General features: G+C 47.7%; 2 protein-coding genes across 2 annotated transcripts; one reads left to right on the top strand and one right to left on the bottom strand.

The window, feature by feature from the left end:
- Positions 1–18: 18 nt before the first annotated feature.
- LOC134013652 (SLC35A4 upstream open reading frame protein-like) lies at positions 19–3,134 on the bottom strand. Its single transcript, XM_062453243.1, has 3 exons — positions 2,859–3,134; positions 1,987–2,085; positions 19–711 (listed from the first exon to the last, which is right to left on the bottom strand). Exons 1-3 carry the CDS (start codon positions 2,871–2,873, stop codon positions 517–519), a joined length of 309 nt encoding a protein of 102 aa, XP_062309227.1. The 5' UTR covers positions 2,874–3,134; the 3' UTR covers positions 19–516.
- A 708-nt stretch (positions 3,135–3,842) lies between these two features.
- Positions 3,843–14,804, top strand: apbb3 (amyloid beta (A4) precursor protein-binding, family B, member 3). Its single transcript, XM_062453740.1, has 12 exons — positions 3,843–4,436; positions 9,182–9,363; positions 9,691–9,764; positions 10,388–10,439; positions 11,340–11,486; positions 12,219–12,346; positions 13,082–13,196; positions 13,288–13,375; positions 13,579–13,662; positions 13,814–13,929; positions 14,104–14,283; positions 14,539–14,804. The coding sequence occupies exons 1-12, from the start codon at positions 4,388–4,390 to the stop codon at positions 14,764–14,766; spliced, it is 1,443 nt and encodes a 480-aa protein (XP_062309724.1). The 5' UTR covers positions 3,843–4,387; the 3' UTR covers positions 14,767–14,804.
- Positions 14,805–14,807: the final 3 nt, after the last annotated feature.

The raw sequence follows: 14,807 nt of genomic DNA, 5'->3' as shown, positions 1-14,807 counted from the left end.
ACCCTTGTTTTAATGATGATGATGCAGCTTTAATGTTATAATGTATAGTTATTATTGCTAGCTAGCCAGGTGAAGCAGGTGGAGATGAGACACTGTTTACATAAAATGTTTAAAATAAAAACACTTCCTTCCCAAACATCCCGCTTTCCCAAAACAACAATGACAACAACATAATGTCCAGTTGATATATAAAACAAGCGACAGACAAGCCCAGAGGCTATTGCACAGAGAGAAATGATTGCACAGATGAATGAAACGATACATCAACCAGCCAGACACACACCTCACAGCTCTCTTTAAAGAGACATTCCACCCAACAATACACGTCACCTTCTCTTACAGTTCAAACCCAACAAGTGCAAACTTAGAGTCGGAGGGATTGGGGGGTTGGGCAGGGAGTGGAGGCGGGAGTTCCCGGTTCAGAGATTCTGGAGAAGGTCGAGATGGTTCAATGACACACAGTTCCTCCTCCTAGGAGGAGAAGACGCAGTATCTCCTCTCTCCGCCTGCTTGGTCTCACTTGGGTCCTCTCAGCATGCTGGCGTAGTCCTTCAGAGTCTGCTCTATGTTCGGCACCTCAAAGTTCTGGGCGGCGAAGATGCCGGTGCAAGTTCCTATGGCGACGCCCAGGACGGCAGAGGAACGTAGCCTGGCTACAATGTAGCCGGCCAGGAAGCCCTTCAGGAAGGGGGACGCCAGCACACTGCCCCCCTGTGGACAGGAGGAGGAACTATATTGTAATGGGGAGGCCAGACTACAGAGGCTACATGTTAGTTCCTATGTGAAAAATGTAAAGGTTGAGGCAAAGACATCATCACAACATGGAAGTTCATTTCATAGGACTAGCGGTAACTAGGCAGTAACTTGTCACGTATTGCAACAGAACCCTAAATGAGCTCAAAGCTAACTGTTCCTCTTTATGGGAGCTCCTTAGAACAAAGGGTTTCCCGCAGCACTTTTCAGTTAAGGCGGCCGCCTAAGCAACACACACCTGCCGCCTTAACTACATTGTCTAAAAAACAAAAGCTTTAAAAAAATGTTTTTATAGCGATAGCGATCCAAACCGTGACCAACGCCAGTCTCCCTTCCCCCCCCCCCCGCAATAGTCTATCGCACAAACTAGCCCCCCCGCCCGGTCTGACGGCAAACCCCTACGTACCACCTTAACTAACACATTTTCTGCGGGAAACCCTGGAACATGTGAGCGGTCAATCGTAAAACCAAGTTCGCACAATAATATATTTCATTTTGTGAAATTATACATGATTACCAAGGTTTTTCTGATGAAAATGTGTTAGTTAAGGTGGTAGAGTGCGGTTTGCCGTCAGACCGGGCGGGGGTAGTTTGTGCAATAGACTAGTGCGTTCTGCAGAGAAGGGAGACTGGTGTTGGTCACGGTTTGGCTTTTGTTTATTTGACGACGTAGTCAAGGTGGCAGGCGTGTGTTGCTTAGGCGGCCGCCTTAACTGAAAAGTGCTGCGGGAAATCCTGATCCTAATCTTGCCATTGACCATGCATGCATTCAGTTTGCAAAAGCTTGCCCCATGTCTGTGTCCATGAGAAGGTTAAATAAACAAAGACTCATGGGTAATCCATGGATGTGTCTCATCCTCCGTGTATAGGTTGGTTACAAGAAGAGCAAAATGAAGGCTACATGTTAGATACAGTAAAACTTGTGGCTACTACAGCTAACCTTCTTAAATGAGTCAACAACAAAGCTGAATGCTGCTTATGGTTAGGTTGACTATCAGACTGTGTGTATGGAACGTGTGTGTGTGTGTAGTAATACCTGCTCTGTCTGTACCCTGGAGTCAGAGTGTGTGTGTGTGTGGTATCTATGTGTGTGTATTATTTGTGTGTTTGTGCATTCCTAGAATATTACTGTGTAGTACTGCTCTGCCAATACCCCGAGGCCAGGGTGTGTGTGTGTGGCTATAAGGATGTGTGTGTGCATGTGTGAGTGAGTGTAGAGCGTTCCAGCAGTACCTGTGGTACCCCAGCCTGCACCTCATCCTCCACACGTCTCTGGATGTCCTCCAGCTGGTCCTTTAGATCCGCTAGATCCCTCAACTTGTTCAGGGGGTTCTGGCCAATAACAAGCAACCACACTCAGTACACGGGATACACTTCTAGCCAATAAGAAGCAACCATACTCAGTACAATGAAAGAGTCTAGAAGATTTTATATTCTTTGCTTCCATACTCTTGGGTACAAAAAACACACGTTTCAAATCCTAACATAACATCCTCAGTCAGTCCACAAGACACATTAAACATGTGCCTGTCAAGTTCCTTGACTATATATATGCTCTGAGTATATCAGTAGGCCTTTAAAGTCCTTTAAAATATATCAGTAGACCTATACTGATATACTGAAGAGTATGTGCGAACGTAGAGCATAAAAAGTCATCCCACAACATTCTGGCATCGATTACTTCAGACTTGGCTGGCAATCTAACAGCTATGAGTCAGTGACTGTACAACCAAGCTCATGGGAAAAAAGTCGTCACACTATTAAATTACCACACATTACTACAAGTTGTCTCAAAGGCAGAAGACACTAGAATTTCTAAATGACAAAGATAACGCGCCTATCGCTGCAGTTATTATCGTTTTGTTACTGCTAGTTCTAGTTATCGGGCAATGCAAATTTCCCAGGATACATACAAGCTAACGCGTTAACTTATGCTAGCAAGTAGTTCAGCTAGCTAGCTTAAAGTTAAACTACCGTAAAAATAACAGTCACACCCGACAGACTGTTGACCATACCGGATAGATAGAGGACAAATACACAGGCGTTCATAGAGCGACTTTAAAGAGTTCATTTGAACTCTTCTCCCTCGCCTCTATGCCACTAACCTTGTCGTTCGACATGTCTGCGAATCACTGCACATCTGGTCTCGATTAATTGTCCTGCCCGAGTGGTGTGGCTGACAAACCGCGTCTCTCCCATATCTCTCTCGTTTCCTGTGTTTTATTTACGCCATTCTGACTCATGCTCTACAAGTTATAATTTAGGGAAGGTTTCCGAAGAACGGCTACTCTATGTTGTTGACATGTTTTAACAGTAGGTTAAAGCATACATTACTGTACAGCTGCACCTGCACTGTTCAGTTTGTCGTTACCTCGCTTCCAAACTCAGCCTCCTTCTCTGACGCGCGAGCGGGTAGCAGTTGTCAAGGTAACGGGGAAGTGAGGTGGGAGGATGATGCAAGCGGGGAGCAGGCCGGTGGCGGTGGCAATACCGGTGACGGAGCTGGGATTTTGATTAAGATGGACCTCACAGCTTTACAGACAGGATAGCTTTCTATCAAATGTTGGATCACAGACACATCCACAGCCCATGCATCCACCCCCTGTTCACCCATCCATCCATCTCTCCTGTCTGTTTGCTGTTTGGGACTTTAACAATCTCTAAATCTCAAAATCCAGATGTTATATACCTGTGATTTATCATGTTTATGGTCTGTATAAAGTTAAAATATGATGCCTTTCTGTCTCTCATGCTGTCTCTCTTCCTCCCAGGACATTGAATGTGTTTACCACAGAGACCATAACAAAAACAGGTTCCACCACAAACACACACAGACGCACACATACATGCATGGGTGCAAGGCAAATGGAATTAAATCCTATTATCCTTCATTTGCTTACAAACACATGTATACGCACTACAGGTCATTAGTCATGTCTGGGGGGATGGTCTACTTTAGTTCCAGTCTGCATTGGAGGAGACCGCTGTTCTTTGGAGCTTCTCTCCTGTCCTGTTTTCTCCTTGCGAGGGGTGGGTATATGTGGAGGGAGAGAGGGTGGAGCGAGCAGGAGAAGGAGGAGAGAAAGAGAGAGGGGTGGAGGCAGAGAGGAGGGGAGAGAGAGCTGCAGGCGTCGTGGAACACAATACAGGCAAAGAGCGGAAAGAGAGACAGCAGCCATAAAACAAGCAGCATCCCTCCAGCTCCGATGGAGAGATAGATCAGAGGAAAGAGATAGAAAGAGAAAGGATAGAGTAGAGGGATAGAGAGAGAGAGAGAGAGAGAGAGAGAGAGAGAGAGAGAGAGAACAACAGTGCCGGGACTGCTCAGGGAGAAAGAGAGGAAGGAGGAGAGAGAGATTGGGAGAGAGGTATTGAGAAAGAGAGTGGAGTAGATTTTAATCCTTTTGGCATGTGAGTGTATGCCTGGCTCTGAGTGCAGTCATTGCGAGCAGCATTAATGTGTGTGTGAGGGTGTGTGTGTTTGTGAGAGAGAGAGAGAGAGAGAGAGAGAGAGAGAGAGAGAGAGAGAGAGAGAGAGAGAGAGAGAGAGAGAAGGGCAGTTGTCTTGGTGACGTGGGAGCTTTGAGGAGTGGAATGTGTCACAGTTAAGCAGGTGGACAGGAGTACCTCTACCATGCTGGGAAAGGATTACATGCTGGCTATCATCATAGTCAACTATGAGGGTGAGTACCCACACATACACACACACACACTCACACATATACACACCCAGACAGCACCCAACATACTCTAACCTGGACTCACCTAACCTAGTCCTCCACTCTCTTACTCCTGGTCACATGTTTGCTGAGGAGAGGGAGGAGAGAGGGCGGAAAGAGGAGAAAGGGAGGAGAGAGGGAGGCGTTAGTATCTGTCTGCAGGTGTGAGTGCACTGTCTGGTCTGTCCACCCCAAACCCCTCCTCCTCCTTCCTTGCCCGTCTCTCTCCCTTCGATCTCACTTCCTTTTGCTTATCTTCTTCATTCTCTACCTTGCTTGCTCTTCATTCCTTCCTCTCTCTCTCTTTCCCGCCATCCTTTTAATGTTAACGCAGTGTTATACTACAGGTGCTGATTCATGGAAGGCCCCCCACCACCACCACATCATTCCTCACACGCCTCAGACACTAGCTAGACTGCATGCTAACAAGCTGGAGGTAGCTTGTTACAAGCCTGCGTGCTAACATAGTTGAATTAGCGTGTTACCTTGTTGCACTCATGCATGCTAACACAGAGAAGTTAGCTTGTTACATTGTTACACTCCTGCATGCTCTCATAGAAAAGTTGTTTTGTTACAAGCCTGCATGCTAATATAGGAAAGTTAGCATGTTACACCCCTGCATACTAACAGTGTGGAGTTATTGTGTTACACGGATGCATTTGAACATAGTGAGATTAGCTTGTTACAAGCATGCGTGCTACTTAAGTAGAGTTAGCTGGTTACACGTCTGCATGCTAATAGTGGAGTAAGATTGTTACAAGCTTGCATGCTAACTTAGGGGAGTTACCTTACTACATGCCTACATGCTAACATAGAATAGTAAGAAAGCTAACGTAGGAAAGTTAACATGGTAAACCCCTGTATGCTAACAGTGTGGAGCTTGTTACACACATGCATTTGAACACATTGAGATTAGCTTGTTACAAGCCTGCATGCTAATATAGTAGAGTTACCGTGTTACACATCTGCATGCTAATAGTGGAGTAAGCTTGTTACAAGCCTGCGTGCTAACATTGTGGAGTTAGCTTGTTCACAAGCCTGCATGCTAACATAGTAGGGTGTGGATTGTAAATCCGTAGCCTGCATGTTAAATTCTGGACGAGTGTTTAGAATCAGATAGAGCTTTATTTGCATGTAAGTTCACACAAACAAGGAATTTACTGTGGCAGGAAGGTGCATAAGATAAACATATAAGAATCTTAAATATAAAAAGTAGAAAAAGTACAACAGTCTAAATAATTCTAAGGTATTGATGGTATTGAATTCTACACTGTATTGTCGTTGCCCTTCCTCTCTGAATGGCCTATGTGAAGGTTACTATCCTAGCCCAGACAAAGTCTGGGCTAGCTGTACTATCCTCGCCCCTCCTCTGAAGGCCACCAGAGTGGTCCTCTGCAGACATGCCAATTATGGGATATGTTTAGCTGGTAGTTGCCACAGGACTGTGTTGTCGTGGTAACTGTTGCCACGTGCAGAGAGAGGGATGCAGACAGTTAACTGGGTTGAACACTATGTAGGACACTTGTTTATGTCATTTTTTATGACACAGTTTGAAACTTGAAGACTTAGAATACATCTTTCACAAAAATATTTTCATTTGTTGAATAACCCTTTATTCAGAACACAACATCACTGCACTGGTATCACTCTCTCTAATACACCAGCGCAGGCACCCCTCCCACCCCCCCACCCCCCAACCACACACTCACACACACTGGCCTCTGTCTTAACACCCTACGTCACTGCTCCAAAAATAGCTCCCCTCACATAGAGAGAGAAAGAGACGAAGAGAAAGAGAGAGATGAAGAGAGGGAAAGAGAAAGGGAGAGAGAGATAGGCAAAGGAAGAGGGGAGCTAACCAATAGAGAGAGGGGGGGGGGGCTGAGAAGGATGGGGAGAGAAAGAAAGCAAAAGGGAGAAGGAGAAAAGGTCAGAGAGACAGAGAGAATAATAGAAAGAGAAAGAGAGATGATTACATTACAGGGAATGACCAGGGTCATGAAGACCAGGGTCAAGAAAGTTGTTGTTGTGTAAGGTTAGGGGTTTATCAGTTGATTGTATACATATGGTGTGTGTCAGTGTGTGTGTGTATATATGCGTGTGTGTATGTTGTGTGTGTATGTGGGGTATGTGTGTGTATGTGTGGTGTGTGAGTATGTATGTGCGTATGGTGTGTATATGTGTGGTGTTTGAGTATGAATGCACATGTGGTGTGTAGGTGTGCGTGTATGTATGCGTGTGTGTGTCGTGCACGTGTAAGTGGGGTATGTGTGTGTGTACATCGGGTATATGTGTGTGTGTTGTGCGTGTGTGGGGTATGTGTGTGTGTGGAGTGTGTGTGTGTGCTGATCCCTGATTGATGCTGTGATCCTCTCTGGTCAGTAATCCCTCTGGCAGTCTCTGACCTTACTCACCAGATGCAGCATCCTCTCTCTTTCTCTCTTTTCATTACTCCTCTCTATCCCTCTATCCCCCAGATCCTCACTGGTAGAGTACAGAGCGATGGAGGGAGATGAGACAGAGAGAAGGAAAGACAGATACAGAAATAGAAGGAAAGAGGGAGGGAAGGAAGGAGAGACAGAAAAAGAGAGAAAGAGAGATGTAGAGACACATGTGACAGTAGTTACAGCTGTTAGAAGCCCCCCTCAGCAGCTCATTCTCTGCATCAGCTCTGATTGGCCACCTGGGATTGCCTAGGTAACGGTCGGAGTCCCGAGGAGCCAGTCTGCCGCTGATCTGTATCTAGCATCTGATTGGCTGGAAGGCCTGGCGCTGTGGCGACTGGCGCCATAAGTGACAGTGAGAGGAGGAGCTGTACGTATACAAACAACACACATACACATATGCACATATGCACACATGCACGCACACACATGCACACACACATGAATCACACATTTATACCACATACACGAAAACACTGTGTATGTCCATATGTACTGGAGTTACAGTGGACTGATAAGATTCTTCTTTGAGGCTCATCAATAATTCACTACTTCTCTCCATCCTTCTCCCTCTCCTTCTCTATCTCCCCCCTCTCTCTCTCACTCTCTCTCCCTTGAAAAATTGGAAAACATTGAAATCTGAGCAGCTCTATTGAATATCTGCAGAGTGAGCACTGTGAAGAGAGGAGGTGATGAGAGGACGTGAGGAGAGTAGTGGAGGAGATGAGTTGAGAGGAGGAGGTGAGGAGACAAGGTGAGAAGAGGAGTGGAGGTGAGGAGAGAAGGTAAGAAGAGGAGGTGAGGAGGTAAGGAGAGGAGAGCAGGAGGGAAAGTGAGGAGACACGGAGGTGAGGTGAAGAGAGAAGAGGAGAGGAGGTGAGGGGAGATGCAGGAATTCTGTCCGTCTGGCTGGAATATGATACCCTGTATCATCTAACCATTCAATACTGGAACAGGACAGGACAGGAGAGGAGGGCAGAGGAAAGGAGAGGAGAAGAGGAGAGGAGAAGTGAGAACAGTAAAGGGGATGGTAGAACAGGCAGGTCTGTGTATGTTTGGAAGAAGACCTTTAAGTCCCCACCCCCCACACACACACCTCCACTCAGAACAACAGAACAAGAGCGACAGCAAATCTGGGCACAAACACATAATACACACGGGCACTAGTCAGCTTGTCAGTCAGTCGGTTCAGCTGTCATTTAAGCAGTAAGTCAGTAAAACAGTCAGCTCAACAGTAGGTAAAACAGTGAGTCAGTCAAGAAGTGGGTTAGTAAGAGAGTTAGTCAATAAGACTTTATAGAATAAAACTTTTTCAGCCTCCTTCCCACCATTCCTTTATCCCCCCATACCACCATGCAGCCACAATCTTTCATCTGATGAGAGATCTTAACTCTCAGAAAGACACAAACACCCCCTCTCTTTCCGTTCCAACCTCCCCCCCCCTTACTCCCCCTTTCCCGCACTCATCTCTGCCCTCATATTGAGAATGGCACACAAAGTAGGCCTTTAAGGTACACACACTCATGCATTTATTTACACACACTCACACACGCATACACAGACATGCGCTCTCACAGTCCACCCGTGCCCAGACTAGCTCTTGTCACTACTGACCCACTTTTACCATCTCTCTACTAAAACTCTCTCTCTGTTTCTCTCTCTCTCTGTCTCAAATTTTTCTCTCCAATTCACTCTAATTCTACCTTTCCTAACTGTCTCTTTCTCCCTCTCTCTTTCCATCTGCCCTCTTTCTCCTCTCTCTCTCTCTCTCTCTCTCTCTCTCTCTCTGTCTCTCTGTCTCTCTCTCTCTCTCTGTCTCTCTCTCTCTCTCACCACTCCCTCCAGTTAAGCACATTGCGTTGATGTCACAGAACAGGTTTGCGTGCCGAGCACTCACGGAACGCAACCCTCTCTCCCTCCTCCCTTAACGGCATCCTCCTCCCTCTGCTCCTCTCACCTCCTCTGCCAAGGAGAGAGTCTGCTCTTCATAAATTCTTACTCTGCACTTTCAGTCCGGATCATGGTGGACTGTTGTTCTATCCTCCTGAGATCCATGTTATCACTCACAGTATATCCATTGTACTGTACAGGGGTTAATAGGAGATCTGAAAGGTGACAGCTGGCCTACTGAAATGATCTCATCCTCTCCTCTGACTCCTATTTGTGTTACTGTGTGTGTATATGTGTGTTTGTACGTGTGTGTGTGTACATGTGTGTGTGTGTACGTTGGTGTGTACGTGTGTGTACGTGTGTGTGTCTCCACAGACAGCCTGTGGAGTGACCAGAGTGTGGATCTGGACGGTGACTTGCCGTCTGGCTGGCGCACCATCAGAGACAGCCTGGGCACCTACTACTGGCACGTCCCCACTGGTGCCACCCAGTGGCAGCATCCCTCCTACAGCGCTGAGGAGGACAGCACCCTCACCGCCTCACACAGCAAGACCCAGGTCAGCACAGACACACACATTCACAGACACACACTCACAAGCACGTTTTTTAATCCTAGTGGGGCCCAACCTGTCACTTCTATTCAATATTGTGTTAACACTAACCTCTAACCCTGACAATAATTCTAACCCTAAAACCTATAAATCTATAAGTTTTTCATGTTTCACTATACTTGTGAGGATATTTGGTCGCCACAAGGGTGGATAAACAAGACCACACACACACACCCCTACAGCACCCTCATAGCCTCACACAGCAAGAGCAAGGTCAGCACACACACACACACCAACACACGCATGTACACACACGTGTCCTCTTCTCTCCAGATTGTAGATGTTGATGGCAGACGAGGGTCCAGACCCAGGTTAACAGAGAGTCCCTCCACCTCTATCAACAACAGGTACACACACACACACTCACATACCAGCACACACAACACGCACACACACACACTCACACATAAATACACAAAAACACACAAACACACACACACAGATTCCTAGGTCACCATCTGTGGATGACAGTAATCAGTCATATCAGGTCAAGTTATTGAGACCTGCATTCCAGTTCTGCTCCCCTTGAAGGTCATTTCATTTTGATGAAATCACTTCAGTAATATCAATATGAATCCTAATATATATATATTAGGATATACACTTATTGAGTGTGTGTGAGTGTATGTGCATTAGTGTGTGTGTACCTGTTTGTGTGATTGTAAGTGTACTTGTGTAAGTGTGCGTGTGTGCGTGGGTGTATGTGCATAGGCGTGTGTATGATTCAGCTGAGCTGATCTGGAGGGCGGGAATTCTGGCTGTTCTTCAAGGGTTGCTGCGTTCTATGGAGCGCCAGATGTCCCCTGCCCGACCTATCAGCTCTCCTCATGTGTGTGTAAAGTATGCGAGTATGTGTGCATGTGCCTGTATGTGCACGTGTATGTGTTGGCATGGATTTGTGAGTGTTAGTGTGTGTGTGTGCGTGTCAGCAGTACTCTCCTCTAATGACAGTGTTGTCCCTGTGTCCTAGGCTCTCCTGGCAGGATGATTATTTCTCTGCCAGCATGGATCCAGATTCCAAGGTACTTACAGATGCACACACATACACACGCACACACACACATACTCCAATGCACTGCAGTAACCCTACAGAAATGTCTTGGATGATACAGGATTGACCTCCTGAACTAAATACTGCAGGAGATGGGGGGGAATAGAGGGATACAGGATGGAATAAATGGATGAAATCGAATGATATAGAACAGAAATTAATGGCACAATAATGATTTAGATGGATCAGAGCCCAGACCTGCCTATCTCTTCAGAGTTCTCCATGGTAACAGGAAGTAACCGGAGGTAACAGAAGGGCTGTTTCAGCATCTTTGTCTGTCTCCCCCCACCCCCCCCTCCCGCCCACCCCCTTGCTGGGATCTGCATTAATCTTCCCAGGGGTTAAACCAGAGGGGGTGGGAGTGTAATGGAGACCGCCCTGGTCAACAGGACTTTTTGTTGTAATATTCTGTTCAGGGCCAAGATACGCACACATGCCCATGCACACACAGACACACACACAAAGTAGCCTTTACAGGACTAATGCACTCAGGTACATTTACTGTCTCCAATAAAGCTGATAGAGCTGTGCACTTAAGTGGGGTATGAGGGGGGAGGTACAGGGAGGAGGGGGTGTGGAGAAGGGGGGGGCAGAGGTAAGGAGCCGGGCAGGGGGTATTGATCTGGCAGGATAATAGATTGCTGCATGCAGTACTGAGATGCTCCATATATACACTTAATCTCTTGTCTCCCCTCCTCTCACCTCCTTCCCCCTTCTCTCCTCTCTTTCCCCTCTCTCTCCTCTCCCCTCCTCTCCTCACCTCATCTTTTCTCCTTCCCTCTCCTTCCCCTCCCTCTCTTCTCCTTCCCTCTCCTCTCCACTTCCCTCCTCTCCTTCCCCCCTGTCTCTCTTCATTTCCTCCTCTCCTCAGTGCTTCGCTGTGCGCTCCTTGGGCTGGGTAGAGATTCCAGAGGAAGAACTGACTCCTGGGAAAAGTAGTCTTGCTGTCAACAACTGCATCCAGCAGCTTTCCCACAACAAGGCTGAGGACCGCGACGTGCTGGGGGCCTGGGGGGAGGTGAGGAAGGTGGAGGGGAGATGAGGAAGGGGGGAGGGGAGGGGGGAGGTTTAGTTTAGTTTATTTCGTTTATTTTTACAGGGACAGTACACATTAATCAAAGTTTCAGTAAAAGTGCTGGTTTTAGCCAGCCGGCTAATTTTCAACCGCAGTCCCTGGGCAGGTTATTAAAAACAGTTACAATACAATCATTAAACAATGAGCACACGCAGGGCAACGTAGGACAAGCAAGACGTAGCATACAGATAGAGCAACATAGAACAAAAAGCAACAAGACTAAATCCATAAAAACAACAAAGTGTTTCCACACCTCACAAGCTACAGACAACATGGAAAGCGGCACTACACAGTTAGGGCTTATGTTCACAAATCTGGTTAACCTTTAGCCATGTCTTCATGTTTTTGGTGTGATAGTGTGATAGGTGGTGCAGTTATGTGTGTCTGATGGCAGTGTATTCCAGACATGGGAAGCTCTCACAGAGAAAGCGGATTTACTAAAAGTGCTTTTCCTTAAGGGAACTATACCGTCGCCTCTCATGGCAGACCTTGTGGTTCTGCTGCCTTATGTTTGGGTTTTTTGTTTAACAAAAATACTGAGTGAGGAAGGGGAGAGGGGAGAAGAAGAGATGATATGGAATGAATCATCCCCATCTGTAAGTCACTATGGCTAAAAACGTCTACTAAACTCATTATTATTATGAACCCTAACAAGAGTTGACCTTTGACCCTTAGGGTCAGGACATGATGATGGTTCTGAAGAAGGACACCTTGAGCCTGATGGACCCCATAGACCACACCCTCATCCACTGCCAGCCAATAATGAGCATCCGTGTGTGGGGTGTGGGCTGCAACAATGGCAGGTCAGCCAATGGCATTGCTGCTCATTCATGGTACTCAGCCAGTCAGATTGCGGTCTGTTTGTCCGTGAGACTGCAGTTCATTGCTGGCATTGCTTTTCTACTTACTGTTTACTTCCTGTTGGTTGTCCGCCCTGTGGAGCAGCTTCCTGTAGATTCTAACTTTTTAACTCTGCTTCTTTTCTCTCCGCCCCTGGTTGCCATAGAGACAGGTAATCAGAATTTTATTGGTGGACTTTCTGTTGCAGTGACGTTTGTGCTTCGTCATCAGCTTGCATCATCATGTAGCATCTCCAGAAGTTTAGTCTGATATGGGCTGTGTAGCGATGTTCTGGACAACTGGCCAGATGGATGGATGAATGGATGGGTGAATGGCTTGATGGATAGATAGATGGATGGAGAGATGGGTGGATGGGTTTGGCTTTCTGTATTTGAAAATGACTTGAGTTAGAATGACCAGAACAATCATTATCTGTGACATGCTTACAATGTTGTCTGGGATCCTTTAGTCTTGCCTGACTTAATGTCTCCTATTCAACTCATGCTGAGGTGTGGACTACCTCCTCTCCTCCCCTCCCCTCCCCTCTCCTCCCCTCCCCTTCCCTCCCCTCCCCTCCCCTCCCCTCCCCTCCCCTCCCCTCCCCTCCCCTCCCCTCCCCTTTCCTCTCCTCTCCCCACCTCTCCTCCCCACCCCTCCCCTTTCCTCTCCTCTTCCCACCTCTCCTCTCATACTCTCAGGGACTTTGCGTTCGTGGCTAGTGATAAAGACACCTGCATGCTCAAGTGTCATGTGTTCCGTTGCAACGCTCCAGCCAAGGCCATCGCCAGCGCACTGCACCAGATGTGCTCAAAGGTGATGCTGACACACACACGCACACGCAAGCGCACACACACAATGAGTTTGCTCTATTAATAAATGTGTGTCTGTGTGTGTGTGTGTGTAGATTATGTCGGAGAAGGCATCACTCCACCCATCCATGGCCCGCTCTGTCACCATGGAGAGCATCTCCCCCGAGGACCTCCCACACCAAGGTGAAGCTGCCTTACCTCGGAAACAATCCTGTGAGCCTGGTTACATTGTGGAGGTGGTTTGATGCTCTGCTACAGAGATCCTCCTGGTCTAATGACCTGGGCTGATGGTGTGATTGGTTGTAAGAATGAAGGTTATTGTGTAATTGGCTGTGACGGTGATGGCATGGCTGTGTGATTGGCTGACGTTGTGTGCTGCGTTGCAGTGGACTTCCTGGATGCCGTCAGACAGAGGGTGCAGAAGTTTGATGTCCAGTACGTCGGTAACCTGCCTGTCTGCAGGGCCATGGGTGAGTCCTCTCCTCCTCTCCTGCTCTCCTGCTCTTCTCCTCTTCCTCTCCTCCCCTTCTCCTGCTCCTCCTGACCTTTCCACTCCTTTTCTTCTGCCATTCTACTCTCCTCCTCTCCTCTTCATCTCCTCCTCCTCTCCTGTCGGTGTAGGTATGGAGGTTCTGAACAGGGCCATAGAGAGCATCATGAATACCACAGACAGGGATGAGTGGGAGCCCATTGTCCTCCATGTGACTGACAAGGTGCTGTCCCTGTGGAAAGGAGAGGTGAGGAGCACTGCACTACATACTACACCCTCTCTCCCCCGGCCTCTCTCTCTCTACCTCTCGCTCTGTACCTCTCTTTCTCTACCCCCTATCCTATTTCTATCTCTCTCTCTCTCTGCACCTGTCTGTCTCTCAGGATAAGGAACCTGTCTGTCTGACCTGTCTGTTTCTCAGGATAAGGATGAGTCGTTCTGGGAGTCTGAGGTGCGATACCTCACCTTCCTGGGCGTCGGCCATGACACCCACACCTTTGCCGTGATCGTGGACGCTGGCACACAGGGCTTCGATTGTCACGTGTTCTGGTGCGAACCGGACGCCGGCATCATCTCTGAGGCTGTGCAGGCCGCATGCATGGTGGGTCAGGGGTCAGACGGGATGGGTCAAGGGTCATAAGTGAGGGGTCATGCTCGCTGTGAGTAGCTGTATGTCCTTATTAGTGACAGGAAGGAAGGTGTTAAGGACAGAAGATGGGAATAAAAGAGGGAGGAGGATGAAGGGAAGGAAGAAAGGAAGAAGGGAAGGCAGGAAGGAGGAAGTAAGGAAAGAAAGAAGGAAGGAATGGAGGGATGCTAGCTAAGGCAGATCTCTAAAACAGATCTCTCCCTATAGGTCCAGTACCAAAAGTGCTTGGTGGCCCAGACTCCACCCCCCAGGTCAAAGATGTGGCGAGCGGGTTCAAAGGTCAAGCGGGCCAACTCCATGGATGGCTTCACCTTCCCACCACGCCATCTGGGACACGCCCCCTCCAAGGCAGGCTCTGCCCCCAGTGTCAAGAAGGGCATGCTGGCGTTCTTCGAAACCTTCCGGAACAAACAGTCAACTGTGTCCACCCCATAACAGGAGGGGGGGGGAGGAAGGGAGGAAGAGGGAGGAGTTAA

The sequence above is a fragment of the Osmerus eperlanus genome, chromosome 27 (assembly GCF_963692335.1).
Source record: "Osmerus eperlanus chromosome 27, fOsmEpe2.1, whole genome shotgun sequence".
NCBI classification, from domain to species: Eukaryota; Metazoa; Chordata; class Actinopteri; order Osmeriformes; family Osmeridae; genus Osmerus; species Osmerus eperlanus.
This window is presented reverse-complemented; position numbering and strand designations above follow the sequence as displayed.

Excerpts from the sequence above, each read along its gene's own strand:
- LOC134013652 (XM_062453243.1), bottom strand. Across the intron at positions 712-1,986 it reads TGCAGGCTGGGGTACCACAG|GGGGGCAGTGTGCTGGCGTC; the intron begins GTACTGCTGGAA and ends TCCTGTCCACAG.
- apbb3 (XM_062453740.1), top strand. The coding sequence starts at position 4,388 with ATGCTGGGAAAGGATTACATGCTGGCTATCATCATAGTCAACTATGAG. Across the intron at positions 10,440-11,339 it reads GCATGGATCCAGATTCCAAG|TGCTTCGCTGTGCGCTCCTT; the intron begins GTACTTACAGAT and ends TCCTCTCCTCAG. Across the intron at positions 13,376-13,578 it reads CGAGGACCTCCCACACCAAG|TGGACTTCCTGGATGCCGTC; the intron begins GTGAAGCTGCCT and ends GCTGCGTTGCAG.